We start from the raw sequence: 15,932 nt of genomic DNA, 5'->3' as shown, positions 1-15,932 counted from the left end.
GAAGTTCCGGTTGTTCTTATCTATATCTTGTATGTTTCAATTTTTTTGCTGTGCCTCCATCCTTGTTGGCTCCTGTTCCCTTGGTCAACCGAGAGTTCTGGGGTGGGATTAAGGAAGAAAAACTTTCCTTCTCTTTCCAAAGATGCCGACATGGCCAAGGCTTAACAACAGGAGTTTCTTCTTCCCTATTAAAACACACTTTCTGAGAAACATAACCTAACACAAAACTACTCTGCAGAGAAGTAAAGGAAGTCTCACAGCTTAAGATTCAGTCTGGAAGCTATTCCATAAAAATATACCGAAACAGCACATACCTATATGTACATGTAAATATTTTGTAGGCATAGTATACAGACAAGAAAGCAAACAAACAAACAAAATTTATTTGCTTTTTTCAGTGAGAGCAATTGAAAAACTGAAATTTCACAGAGCCATGTAGGAGAGTCTTCATGAGCATTATCTATTTGACTGCATAGATAGACAGACTTCTTCGTCTTAAAATTCCATTCAACATCTTGGTTTTCAATTTTCACACCCAGAAGAAAAAAGGAAGGAGGACAGGTTGTGTTATGATGGGGAATTAACTGTGTTGGTTGTTTTGGTGAAAAAAAGTCTCTCTCTGAATATTGTTTGTCTGTAGAGGTTAACTGCACATACCTAAAATCCCAGCAAACTGCTACATGGAAATCCTGTGTCTTTTACTATATAATAAAGCTTAGCTATGACTTTCATAGAGTCACCAGGATACAATTAAAATCTGTTCATCTAAAAAAAAAAAAATTAATAAGTGTTTGAAAAGTACAGTGTTGTTTTGGTTTGCTGTTTCGGTGTTTGTTTGGTTTTTTTTTTTCCAAATAGCACAAAGGGGAAAAAATGTAAATTTATATTTATGTTGGTCCTATCAGGTACATGTTCTGGTGAAAGCACATCCAAAAGTCTATACTGTAGAGAAGCAAACAGATGAGGTATAGTCAGATTACTTTATATACTTTCAATCTTGGCAGAATAAAAGACAATCCCAATAAGTAGGTTGCACCCACTTTTCTTGAGTATATTGTGAGTGGAAATTAAAAAATTAAATTATTTGAATGAGTGGAAATTAAGAAAAAATAAGAATTGAATGGGTTTTTTGACATTCAATTCTTGCTAAAATCTGTTAAAATTCCCTCTCTTTTCTCTGCATATTATTTTTACCAAAATAGCACGGGAGGAACCTCTGGTCATGGTTCCAAGCAGCTGATGACATTTTGAACCAAACTCAATATGATAACATTTGGAAACATAGTCCAGCAAAGTTCAGTTGCAAGCTGAATAAGCTTGAGAAATTATACTCACCAAAACTCAGTAACCTGTTCTACAGCATGCTAATACAACACAATAGAAGAATTAACAGACACGAGGTTTTTTATCATGTTCTTTATAAAGGTGACTGTACAAAAACATTTCACTGTTTCAGAGGTCATACAAACGTTAGAAAACTAGAAGTGGAAACAATTGTTAGGACCCTGGAATTATCAAAGACAGATAGATAGAAATATGGTGAGTACTGTAGATCGTAGGAAATATCCAAAAGGTTTGCATCTTCTGTTTTTATATATATTTTTTAAGATATTTAAAGTCAGTTCTGCAAGGAAGGCCGTGCAAGTGCACACATGCCAATACCACTCTCTAGCTTTGAAACAAACCCAGTTTCTCACTACCTGAGAGAAATGGTCCTAACTTTTTTCTTCTTTAAAAAGAGTGGAAAAACACATCAACACACGTACCTAGAGATACAGACTGAGAACAGTTTACATATGTATTTAGAAGGACTCACGCTCCATTTATTTTTTGTATTACATCTGATACTGTTAGAATATCTACAAAACATTCACTGCTTTCTTTGTTGTTTACTTGTGATGATTTTGTTTTAAAGTACATACTACACTGCTTTCTAAAAGTTCCTCAAGTACCAAGCTATTCTTTAGACACTGAAAGGAAAAATAAAGACCCTTTGGAAATACTACTGATGCCAAGCCTGCGAGTGAATTGTAAAGAAAATGCTCTTTTAAAATCATTCCATAAAGGGTGCATAATGTCCTAGAGAAGAGAGGTCTGGCCATGGCTATGCTGGCCTGGAAAGGTCAGAGGACAGGTGAAGGTACAAGGCAGTTGAGCAAACTGTTTTAAACTGACAGTCAGCACATTGTACTCAGCTTCATCTGCACATATACCCATTTAATGTAGTTCATTACTTTTTGCACTTAGAAACCTCCACTGTACAATGTTATATAAGCTATTTTCTGAGAACACCGACTCCATATTTTAGAAGATCCATTTTCTAGTAAATGCTCTTAGTTCTCCATGATTAGAATTGAGTTTTCAGAAGTGTTTAGATGCAAACAGAGTGTGCAAGCACACACAATACCAACTAAGGTATTGTTGTAGCTTTTTGTTAACCTCATTCAGTAATTCTCACATATAATAGACAGTCTGAATGGATTTCATTTTTATATGCTACCATATATACAACAAAGAAATCAAATGCACAAAGTCTAAAATAATGTTTTAGAGTAGGAAGTATTGTTTTCTCAAATTTCACAGCAACATAAAAATAAGCCATTATTTCATCTGAATAACAATAACCCCCTTTAATCAAGATTGCTAATAAAATGAGAGAGCAATATACAAAGGCTGCTCTGGAGGATATGCTGACTTCGCAACAAGTGGAGGTGTTAGCATGTCACATCAATTTCAGTCAAAGTGTGAAATTTATGTCTGTTTATGAGCTGAATGGATAAATCATACAGCTTTTGAAAGGACTTGGGAAAGATAAAAAGTACTGAAAAACTTTGAAGAACTCTTTAGTGAAATAAATGTTCTTTACAGAGGATCTCACTAATAGACATCTGTGTGTCAGAATTAAAATCTTCAACTGTTGCTCAATATTTCCCACAGATCTTTCTTTACGACTAACTACCAAATTCAAATATTTCCATTTAAAATCATGTGATTTAGTAATCAACAGTGACACTTAAGAAATTCAGTAAATTCTATAATGAAGGCATAAATGATGCAGAAACTGTTTAATGACCCAGACCTGACCATCTTTTGTCTTTTCATGGTTTTAGTTACTAAAATAAAAGCATATCAACAGGCACCAAAATCCTAAAAACTGCAATTTACTTTAATGAGATGATAATAAGAATCTAGCCTAGCTTAAAAAGATGAAAAAATGCATATGAACAAGAAATTCCAGATCTTTTAAAAATCTCAGTTACAGCTAAAAAGCATCTACTAAATAAAAATATCATGAAGTGGGTTGTGCAGCATTCCAGTACAGCATTTCTAAAACACCCATTTTATTAAACAAATTTACACACTATAATAGAAATTAGCAGTGGTGGAGGTGATCTACAGTGGCTTGGACAATAATCAGGACTCCAAGGATTTGGATGAAATCCAATGCAGGTTTGTATGGAGCACACTGATGCCATACACCGGCGCTCTGATGATGAAGCACTGGGCAGACACCTGTGTATATCCTGGTCTGCCTACGAAGAGCATCCCTGTTCCCTCTCCCCTAACCCATAGGGGTTTGCATATTGGCCATAGGAAGACTGTCCCACCACGTCTGGCCACTCAAAGGAAATGTGGAGAATCTCTCCTCTTCCCTGCCCCTGCTGGGCTTAACCACAACACAAATGTACACACGCACATTTCTCCCTAACTAGGAAAAGAAGACAACTAAGGACATTAAAGCCACACTGAAGGACATGCAAAAGTACTCGCTCAGGTGTACCATTGTCCTCAGATCACTGCTATTTAATCCTCCTCTGAGGATTTGTATTCTTCTTTCAAAGAAGATTAAGTTGCAGTTATGGAGGGTCAAAATGTCATTGAAGGAGAGAGCTTACGTAGGGATTTAAGGTAGATTACTCACCTAAATCTGTACTTCGAATTTATTGCACCCTGTTAATTTTAACATTTATGAGTATCTGCTTGCAGATGTAACAGACATTTTCAAAAAATAAATGTAACTCCTATTTCCAGGGTTTTATCACTGGTTTTCATCAAAAGAACACCAGCTTTTATAGCTGGGTATATCTTAAAAATCAGAACATGGTCTTTATGTATAATAATACTAAATATAAGATATAGTATTTTAAAAGTTTATGCAAAACATACTGAATTAATTTTGTGGTATGCAATATATTCTAATACGCATACAAGAAAATCACAATATGAAAAATTTTGGGTAAATTTTGAGGTGAGAGATTATTCAGTTTCCTTGAAATTATATTAATATGTGAAATACACTTTATAGATCTATAAATGCATATATACGTATTTTTTAAATGGCTACTAAAAAGTTTTAACTGGAAGCAGGATTTTGTGTACAGTGTCTTAGGGTCACTTTACCTTTTTCTTCAGCTTGCAATAAGAATATACATTTAGTATTGTTTTATCAAGTTACCCAGTGTTGTATCGCAAAAAGAACTATTAGTATGCTGACATCATGCATATACCTACACAGAAAATCCTGTGAGAGTCAAAGTCTGACTCAAAAATTATTTTTCTTTTAGGTTCCAGACAAATATTTGCTTTAAGAAAAAATTAGAATAATATTGCATTTTGCCTTAGAGAAGCAAATTAAATATTTATCAAGATTATTAAAACAATGCTATCTTTAAAGTTTATTGACTTCAGGGATAGCATCACTTCTCACAGATCATTCACACATTTCTTTGCTAGATAATACTTAAAAAAAATCCATATTTGAATTTTTGGACTTGGAAGTGTTAGGTTAACAATTGGACTCGATCTTAAGTGTCATTTTCAACCTAAATGTTTCTATGACTCTATCAATTCAGTCCAATATGTGTCAGTTATTATATCATTTAATCAATCCTTTCATTACTGTTGGAAAAAGGTTTGCTACTTAAAGTAACATAGGCAAGGAAATAAAGCTTAAAGTAAGTGTCACCACTGGTGAGACAACACGAACAGCTGATTTATTGCTCATTTAAAATCAAGTGTTTGATTTTTAAAACCACAGAGTGAATGTCATGCATTCAAGGGCTTCAAGACTAACGAGCAATATAGTTCTCATGGTTTGAACCTTGTAGCAAAAAAATAGAGAAAACTGGCATAAAAATAAAATATTTAATAAGAAGTATTCTTATTCAATAGAAAAAAGCCCCATAACTTTTTCTCTGTTGCTGTCTAGCTATGATGCATCTTTTTGTCTGACCTTCATTTAGAGAAACTTTACAAATGAATGCTTAAGAATTCCAAACAATCTCAGGAAATTCTGAGTATGCCACCACTTAATGAATTAAATAAAGCAAATTATTAAAATAAAATTATTTTGTCCTAAACAGTGAAAGCACTTTATTCTTAGGTAGCTGTCAGTGGACAGCTAAGTTCATGGTGTGTACACCGCGGTGTTTTCTATATTAAAAGAATTGGAGAAAATTTTAACTCTTAAAAACTTATTTCTGTTTATCTAAAATTATTAAGTTGTACCAAAATTTCAAACCGAGCTCTATCTGCTAAGAGACAAAGACTAGGATTTATGTTTCAAACATTTAGATTAAACTGTTCAGTTCCATTTCTTGATTGTTTTCCGCAGAAAGAAAAAAGTACAAAAAAAGACCTGTCGAAAGTAAAAAATAAACAAAAAAACTTCTCAAAAGATCAATTACTTACAGTTAATTCTCACATATATTTTACTAGAATCTTATTTTAAAATGCCAGTTTTATTTTTACAATTTATTCCTAGCCTTAGAGAAAAAACATCAATTGTTAATAATGTTTTTTAAAAGCCATGGTAAATCTTAATTAAAATTTTAATAGTAATCTGGAAATAACATTTATGTTAAGGTCAAACATACTGAACAATGAACATGGATAAAAAGGTATAAAAAATTAAATCAATAAAAATATTTCGCTGTTTTCTACACGGAATGTGTTTAATTATGATATGAAACTACTTTCCAAATAAGTTTGACTAGCAGAATGATCTTCACTGGCAGAGTTAAAACATAATAATTCTCTCTTATTCAGAGACAACATGTTACTGTTTCAATGTTTAATAATTTCATGAAGAGAGGCAAAAAAAGGGTTTAAACTTAACCTGTTAAATCAATCGCTGAAAAGATATGAATGCATGTTTGTGTCATCATTCAGACACAGCTGCAGTCTGGAGGGGAAGGGAGACAGCAGCTTCCCAGCTCCAGTCATGTCATATAACTAAGAAAGAATACACTTGCTGTATACTGGCTGTACCTAATCAAATTGTAAATGTGGGAAGTTCTAAGAGTTTTGGGTTTTTTTACTTTGCAAATTCTGAAGTTTAAGTAATGGACACATTAATAAAGATATTCCTTGATGCAATCAGAAAACTAAAAATGTACACTGATGCCTGGTCTGTAAACCACACTATTTCTAACATGCACGTTCTTATCCAGCATACTGACAATGTCTGTGATTGGCACAATAGAATGCATTGCATTAAAGGTATAGCAAAAGTGGCTAATACATTGCTAAACAGCATAACTGAACAAATATATGTTAATCTCTAAGCTGATTGAGATGAGTACCAGACATTGATTGTGTTTCTGTGGAGCATAGTTGAGCATAATTATATCAACATCTGAAAAGTGCTCTAATTAAAATAGGACATTAGGAGGAGAGTTACACAATTAATACAAAAATTAAAAAGGAAAACAAATCACTTGCTTAAAAAATTTGTACTTAATCTGGTCATTTTGGTTTTGTTATTTTGTTGATTTAGGAGGGAGAAGAAGAGTTACGGGGTGTTGCACACTTACTCCTTTTTATTGTCTTCACTAAGCCTCTGTTTGCGATTGTTTAATAAAGGACTGTGGCACAGAAGGAAATTTGGTCTTATCAACTATGGCCTGATAATATATAAATATGCAAGACACTCAACGAGTTAAAGCATATCACCATTATATTATGTTTCTCAACCTCATGTGTATTTTCTAGATGAAAAGTAGGTTCTGTCTGCCACCCCAAACATTATACATAACTTAGGCAAAGACATTCTCCACTTTTAAAAATTTCTTTGAAACTGCTGCATTAATTTTCAGTAACTTAGTGTGCCTCTTTTCACTCTATTAGTAACCTACTAGTGGTACTACTTATTTCTTGAAAGAAAATTCAAGGATGCTGAAACTGAGAAATTCCTGCTCTAGGCTTATCTGAACAATATACTCTAAAAAGGTCAGACAAAAATATGGGAAAGCTTCTGAAAATGACTGATAATACATTGTGGCAGAAATTTCAATTGCCCATTCAAAAAACTAACCTGCCCTGTATAGCACTACAAACAGATTAATTGATACAATATTAGGATGGAACTCTACAGAACCAAGTAGCTTTAATAAATAAAAATATTCACATAAAACATGAAATGTTTTATTCAAGCACACATTTGAATAATATTCTGAATACATATGAACATAATACACAAAAAAATCTTAATATACATGAAATACATGAAAGAGGGAAAAGCTTAAAGCAAAGGAAACTCAAAGTTTTCACTGAATGACTTATATCTGTTTTCTTTCCAAGCTTTACACTGTATATAACGATTTCCCTGTGTGCTTGTCAAATTGTGAGAGTGCTAGAAAGGCTTAACTCCATTCATTTCTTTCAGCACAGGTTTTGTTAAACCTCCAAGCACAAACAGAATTTTATATCAATATTAGTAGTGTAATAACATTTATAAGGTAGTTATGTTTTTGTAAAAAACTGCACTGATTTAAGGTTTACTAAGTCCTGTAGCTGTATGCAAAAAGACAACTGACATTTATCTGAGCAACTGAAATATGTTTTTGAAAGTATTTTTCTACTTGTCTCAATAGGAAAGAAGAATCTCTTTCCAAACAATCATAATGAAGAGCTTAAAGCTTAACTGCTCAGTTGAGCATCAATACAAATAAAGGTTGTAAGCCTGACATTTTCAGCTGCTTGCAGGAGCTGATATACTTCCTGATGTCTCCAAGAATTCTTAATAACTTCAAATTACACAAAATGCTAGAATTATATCACTGAGTCACCAGATTTATTTTATAACACTGTTATGAACTAAAGGATAGGCTAGGGAAATAACTTAATTACTTTATATAACCATGTAAAGGCAGGAATAAAAAATTAGCTCTAAACAGGCTATAAACCAGATGTTATACTGGTTATCAAGAATTATGGAAGTCAAAAGATTAAATATTTTTATCAGACTGACAGGTTTACAGGGTTGAATGGAAGAAAAATCTCAAGCATAATAAAATTATAAAACATTCACACCTAAAACTTCAAGCTGCCTGTCATATGCTTTTACGTTGTGCGGTACAGCCAATAGGACCACAAGCATGGAAGCAGCCTAATGATCAGCTGGCTGCATGATCAGCTGGCTGCACAATCCACCTTGGATCCTGAGAGCCATAAAGCACCTATGTTTAGATGTGACACATCCATAAAATGAGTGGAATAAGCCAAACTCAGACACATTATTCACCTTGTAAATCGTTTTTTTGGCTGCAATTGCAACCTAACATCACTGATACTTCTACAAGGCCTACTGTCATAGTAACACGTTGCATTATCCTGACCTGGATATGCATGGCAATGACTGTGCCTAACTTATCCACTTAACAGGTAAATGCATGCTTGAATCGATATTAAGAAGTGGCATACACCAAATCTTCCTGTTGATTCAAAGCTGCCTAAATACTACATCAGATCAGATGTGCTGGACAAGTTTGGGCATGAGTGGTCTTCACTTGTGGTCAAAACAAAATAGAAATGCAGCTCAAGAAGAAAACTAACTTGAAAAATAAGTGCATGAATAAATAAATACTTTAATTACAAATTCTTTAGCTATTGTATGTAAAAAACTCCTTGCTTTAGCCCATGACCAGTGTCAAACTGCAAAAAAAGCATGCTTGTAAAAATATAGTCTTATCATATCAACATACTTTGTTGGTGTTACCAGACCATCCTATGACCTCAAAGTGGTCTGAAAGCTGTCTTAACAACAGCCTAAATACTGTGGTTTTTTTCTCTAAATGTTTCCTTTTCACTTCTTTTGTTGAAAATTTTATTTTTAAAGCATCACTTTATAGTGGTGTATGCACACTGAGAAATGTTAGTGGGTTTTATCGTGAAGTATCAGCTCTGAAATACATAATGTGATTTTGTTTAATTTATGAAGACCTGTGGAGTGAAACCTGGTCATCTTGGCTTCAGTAAGGAAAATTGGCATAGATAATGACTGGAGAGGATTTCAGAATAGATCCTTTGATACACTTAGGTGTAGTGTTACAATAATTCTCATTCTTCAAGGACAGAACAATTTACATTTCTGTCCTTTTCACAGAAAAGATGCTTTCAGAGGATTCTTTTTGAAATGTAGTAAACCATTCTGTTACAATATCTGGGATCTATAACAGAAAATTAAGGACTTTCAAATACAGTCTATAAAAAAGGGTTTTTTTGAAAAAATTAATGGTAGGTTCAGATCATTCTTCAGCTTTTTTTTTTTTTTAGTATGGGTTAACAACATTCTATTTTAGCAATAATAATGTGGTTCTAACATTGTTTATCATCAAAGTTAAGGTTGCCTGTAGTGTCTTGCATTTTACTTATTAATAATGTACTTACAGATAGGTAATGCCTAAATTATTTTTGCCTTTATAATGCATGACACTGAGTATGACTGACAGAAAAATATCAAGACACGTCTTGCATTTTCTAACATGGTAGCTGTTTATCAGTTTCCTGGAGCTGACAAACTGACAACACTTGTTTTACCATCTGTGTTTCCATAAGTCACCTTCCATTGCATACAGTGATACAGGTACAGTGCTATTCCTCTGTATTCAAAACTCTCCAGGAACTATCTCTACAGGACCTATGTCTGAAATCTTTCTTGTTGATCCAACTTTTGGAGTCTGAGAAATCTGATTAATAGGGCAGATTACAAAATTTTGAATAGTGAGAATATAGAGAACCCTACAGCTTTCTGACATGTTTCTTATCATGTTTCTGATGGTGAGCAAAAGAAGAGGCAGAACTTGGGAAGAACTGCCCCTCTCCTAATCCCTTAGGCAAATCATAAATAGGATTAAATTTACTATCCATACACAAAATCTGTTATGCATATCAGTTCATTTACAGGCATCATTTCATGCTATTTTTAGGTGGACAGGCTAATAATGTAAGATAGGTGAATTGCATCATTTAAATCATTCTCTTAATAATTAAAGTGAGATGAAGTTCAGTTAAAGTAACAATTTTCTATAGACTGTGATACTATTTAAACAGAAACATAAAAAATATTTTACTCAGATACAAAGTCAAGATTCAGTCGGTGAGTTGTAAAATATTGCCCAAGAGGGTGAGGAATCGTGTTCTAATCCTGAGCAAAACTCACGAGTTTCTGGGAAAAAAGATTCAAATAGGGATGCCCTTTACTTTGTCTCTACAGAACATGTATGAACCATCAAAGCCTGCAGTTTGCCTTCTTTTTAGCTAAGTGCAATTGCAAAGACAGTGTCCTTGAGGTTACATGTCAAAATCTATTAACCTTCTCACAATTAAAATGAGATTCTATTTTTAGACAGGTTCTTTGACTGCTAAACAAGGGGAAGGAGATTTATTGAGGCATCTTGTGACAGGATAGAGGTTTAAGATGCACACTTACCCTAAAGCAGGAAATGTATTGAGAGTGCAGATGGATAAAAGTCAACAACAAAAGATGAGAAAATTCTAATAAAACTAATGAGAATGTTGAAATGAAAGAGAGAAAGAAGTTATAATTCACCTTTATCTTAAAATGTTTACTATACTTTTGAACTTGTAAACATTTCACACTTTAAGATTGTGAAATAAACTTGCAAAACAACAAAAAAAAACCCCAAAAAACCAGAATAACTCACAAGTGATTGGAAAACAAGATTGAAAGCCAAAATCCAACTGTCAAATGATAACAATATACTTCATAAAAGAGATGCTACTGCTGCTGCAAAATGCACAGTGTATAATTCAGGAGTTTTCAGAAAGTCCCCAGAAGTAAGAGGCTGAACTCCATAAATAAAATATCTTCATTAGACAAATACAGAAATGAAAACAGATTAATTTACATTACCAGAAAGAAATTAGAGCAGAAAAATAAATCATCTGATATATATATATAATTTAAATTTTTGAACTTTTTCATAGAGGTACAGGAAGGTAAAGTTCATAATTCTGGTTTGAGGAAACTGTGTAAAATATCAGATACATAACTTGTGCCAACACTCTCTCTCCACTATACAAACACTATTTCCACTTTATGTATTTCACAAATGGATTTTGTAAAGACAATATGTTGTCTAAAGAAACACAGACCCTAGAAATGACACAAGTACAAAAGATGAAATCATGAAAGAAGGGACGAGAAGGAGTAAGATTAATTTAGATAAAGAGTATGTGACTGTACTGGTGCAATAAAACATACTTAAGCTAGGCAGGCTTAATGCATGGCACAATGTCTTAAGATTCCTTAATGTCTTAGCCATAAAAGGGCTACAGGCCTGCATCTGCTTTTTAATTCAAAGCTCTGTAACATCACAGTTAGGCAATTGTGATAGTGTTTCAAGAGCCTCCGTGATTTTTCTTGTTCTCATATGGTTATTCTCACGGCCAGGGACCTGCAAATCTCAGTAGTGTTACTACGGAGGATTCTCATGAGAAGTGACAGCCATCCTCATGAGAATCACCCCTTCTTTCTCCTCTTCTTCCTTATTTTGTTGATTTCAGTTCACATTAAAGAAAATCAAAACATGGTTCATAAAAGAAGTAGATAATAATAATTAAAACACTCAAATATTATCCAGCAATATATGCACATAGAAACTTAAACTATGAATGTACAACAGTTGATCTAATTAGCATGCTCCAATTAGTACCCTGAGTGGGAATAACCAATAGTGAGTTTGACTGAGTCCCAAAGAAATATGGTGCTAAGGAAAAATAATGATGAAAGTATAACCCTAATCATTGCAATCATTACACCTGCTTCAATGGGGAGACCACTAGTAGAACAATATTGGTGTGGACAAGTAACACCATGTTTTCTGGCTGACTAATGGGGAGAATTTCTCCTTCATGTTCCTTTCAGTGTTCACAATACATCATCAGCCACAGACCCTTCTTCTAAAAACCTGCTCAGGCAAGCCTTAACATCCTTAGTGCAATAACAGTATAGCTTGCTAAACTTGAGGTTAACATCTCCATAACTTTTCACTCATTATTTTGCCTGTTTTGGTATTGAAACAGTAAGGTAACTAGAAGTGAAATGAAACGCTTAGACGGGGTTCTTCAGTTTATGGAAAATGTTCAAGGAGCACTCCCACTCTTCTAATTGTTACTTTCAGTTACTGAACAGTGAATAGTCTCAATGTTTTGCAGCATCTTTTGTACAAAACTAATTTTGACAAGATTATTATCTAATCATTTTCATCATATGTGCCCATAAGGAGCTATTGAAAATAGTATCAAGTGTGTTCCTTTACCCTTAAGGTGAACTAATTAACATGGAAATTAACAGAAAATGATACCATATGTTAATAAAAAAGCCCTCTTTGTAGCTGCAGGTCTATACAACCTATTAAAATGGAAAAAATTCAATACATGCATGCATACTAAGAGATATCAGGTATTTTTTAATACAATTAATCAACTTCAGAAGGTACTGAACATCACACAGTCAAAAAGATTAAAGATGTTTATGTTGCAAGGGTTCTCATTACTTTGAGACAGAAGCAACACAAATGATGCTAGGGTAACTTAGATAATTTTTTTTAGTTAAATTTCCACAATTCTATACATCCTCTTAATTTCCACAATCACATACAATATATCTGTTCTGTTGTTTTCGTTACATACTAATGTTGACTTAGATCTGTGAAGATTCTCAGTGAGGCACAAAAACAAGTTTTATAACTACCCCAAAAAAGTCTGAGGATATTAACAATAGTTTTCAAATAGTATCCAATATGATAAAGGTTAGCATAATGTAAAATTTAAGACCTCTCAAATATGATAGAAATTTGTATCTTCTATTGACCTCCCAGCAAAAAGTATTAGAACAATAACCTTCATTTTTACTTGCAAATATTTTTAGTTATTTTGTAGGTATTTGCAAATCCATGTCTTCATTAACCATTAATTGACAATAGAGACAGTATCGAAACTCTAAGTTTCTGAAAGGACTAAATGTCTATTTGAAATTAATTTGTTGGGGTATAATGAAGTAAGTTACAGCATAAGTTTAAAACAGTTAATTTAGCTCGTACCTTGATAAACAGCTTTGAATCCTGGTGAGCCAATGCTGTCATCAGATTGTAAGTGAAGCCACATCTGGTTGCTCATGCTCACAATAAGATCAGGAACACTAGATCCAGTGAGTCTGTATGTAGGATAAATGGCAAAGTCATTTGTAGAGGCATAAATTACTACTACTACTATTGCTACTACTACTATTACCACCACTACCACAAAACACAGCCTTTTAAGCTATTCACATCCTACTGTTCTGATCAGCTGTTTTTTGATAAAATTATCTATTCTATATGAAATAGAACAATGTGAAGTAATAGAAAAAAATATTTTGAATGACTGCACTCAACGATGATTGAACACTTCTCATAAAGCTCTTCCTACCTAAAGCTTCCATTAAGTAGTTAAGTAAGCTGTAAAAGATGTGAGTGATTGTATGTATTAATTAATTTTCACCTGTTTAGATGAGTATTGCTTTTCTGCAAGGCTTTCTAAAAGTGAAGGAAATTGCTTTACATGCCTTACAGCCTATGTGTCCAGAACTTACTACAATCACATCTACTCCATTCAAATAACTCACAATGACCTCTCAGATTTCAGGGAAACTACAATTTGTCACACAGTAATGTGTGATAGCTATATATGGATAAGTACAGTTCAGTATACAACACATATAAGGCAAACAGGTGAATCCCACCATAAAACTTAAGCACTTCTCAGTAATATCACTTATACATCTGTAATTCTGGTATCAAAAAGTTGTGCATCAAAAAGAACCATTAATAAAAAGGTTGCTTCTTAACACTGAAAAACTGGTGCATAATCAGGTTCTAGTCCTGAACAACCATACAGATCCCGGTGATAGCTATACAGTTTTACAAAAAGTAGTGGGAAAAGTCACCCATAAAAAGTAGCTGCAGAATCTCACTAGCTAAACCGTTATCAGATACAAACCAAAAAATTCTGTCTTTCTTCCAAACCTCAGCCTTGATGATATGAAACAAATAGGCATGAGATAAGTAAAACTAATAATGTGCCAAATCAAGATAGGATGTCCCAGAAGCAGAATTTCTCAAGAAAACAGTGTATGGATTATTCCACAAACATTATTTAAATATAATAAACCAGATGTTTATACTATTACAACTTAAATGCAAAAACATAATAAAAGGAGACGCTGAGCAGAAACAAGGTAAAAACTGAGGAACCATTAGAGAAGTTACAGGAATTCTCTCTGTCTCCCATCAAGGTTACGAACAAGAAACTGTATATCCCATGTCTACAATAATTTGGGTTCTTACTCTGATATATTGAAAATAAAATTAAAAACACAAAACCCACACGAGCAAATAGTCTTAATAATTACTACTGAACGTCCACCTGGAACTGCTGCTACAATGGCTGAGTTTGCTCTAATATGGTCTATAAGATTTCTGGTTATGACCTGTTAATAAGTAGTTGATTATTATGATACTATAGATGCAGAAAAGGAGGAAAGAAATGAAATGCATTATAGCTCAGCATATGCGGGCACACAAACAGTGCTTGGATAAGTAAGGAAATCAAGAAACAGTGATATGTAGCTAGGGTGTTCAGTTTGACCTGTGTAAGAATGAAAATAAAGCAGCTGCTTACCTTAGCTGTTTAATGAAAACTGAGCAGCTTATCAAACTAATTAGGAACTGTACAGGTTCAAGGAGATGCTAGGTATAGTCAGAATACTGAACATTCTCTTGCTGATAAAATAATGATTGTTAATAAAGCTGTGACATTCATTTAAATGAATAATATAGGTAGTTTAGGAAAGGAAGATACCTCCCCAGACAATGGGTAACATAAAAAAAGTAGTTTAGGAGAGGCCTGCAGAAATACATATATGAAGAAAGGAAATGTAAAGATTACATTGAAAGACAACTGGAAACTTGTGTTTTTCCTGCAAAAATTTCTCAGTGGCTATTCAGATGTGTCAACCTACTGCATTACGAGTAACAACTGTTTAAATGGGTCTCTTTATACTCAGTAATCTGATTAACGTATGAGACCTACACTGATAATTTCTGAACACAGATAAGATGAACCCTGAAATTCTAAGTCTTTATGAGTAGGATGGAATACTTTTAATCTATATAAATGTCTCTATAGCATGCTGGGAAAAAAAAATAAGAAAAATAAATTTGAAAAAAAAAACCAAATAAAAAGCTGCAACTGAATAGGTAAACTCATCAAATAGGCAGAGTCATCTCGCTTCAAAATGCCAGTGCTCTATCCATAGATGGTAGATATGAACCAGCCAAAATACAATTGCTTCCTCAGATTCATATCTAGGGGTATAGGAAAAGGACCCTCCAAAAAATGAAAAAAGCCAAAAGCAGAAATCAATAAAAAGCAGAGAGTTTTTTTTTGTGGTGGTGGTGGTTTTTTCTTTGTTGGGGGCTTTTTGTTTGTTTTTGTTTGTTTGCTTGCTTTGGTTTTGTTTGGGTTTTTTGATTTGTTTGCTGGTTTGGTTGGGTTATTGTTGTTGGTTTTGTTTTATTTTATTTTATTCCTTGAGAATACCTCCATATATAGAAGAACATCCTTCAACTAGGATGGCAGATAGGGCA

At 33.5% G+C, this 15,932-nt stretch overlaps 1 protein-coding gene across 1 annotated transcript in view; it reads right to left on the bottom strand.

The window, feature by feature from the left end:
• CSMD1 (CUB and Sushi multiple domains 1) overlaps positions 1-15,932 on the bottom strand; it is a 1,107,925-nt gene that overhangs the window by 276,214 nt on the left and 815,779 nt on the right. Inside the window, exon 12 of the mRNA XM_017739215.1 lies at positions 13,347-13,459. Within this exon, the coding sequence (XP_017594704.1) occupies positions 13,347-13,459 (113 nt within the window). The remainder of the gene's footprint in view (positions 1-13,346; positions 13,460-15,932) is intronic.

The sequence above is a fragment of the Corvus brachyrhynchos genome, unplaced genomic scaffold, assembly GCF_000691975.1.
Source record: "Corvus brachyrhynchos isolate BGI_N302 unplaced genomic scaffold, ASM69197v1 scaffold136, whole genome shotgun sequence".
NCBI classification, from domain to species: domain Eukaryota; kingdom Metazoa; phylum Chordata; class Aves; order Passeriformes; family Corvidae; genus Corvus; species Corvus brachyrhynchos.
Note: the sequence above shows the minus strand (reverse complement) of the source record. Positions and strands in the feature narration are given on the sequence as shown.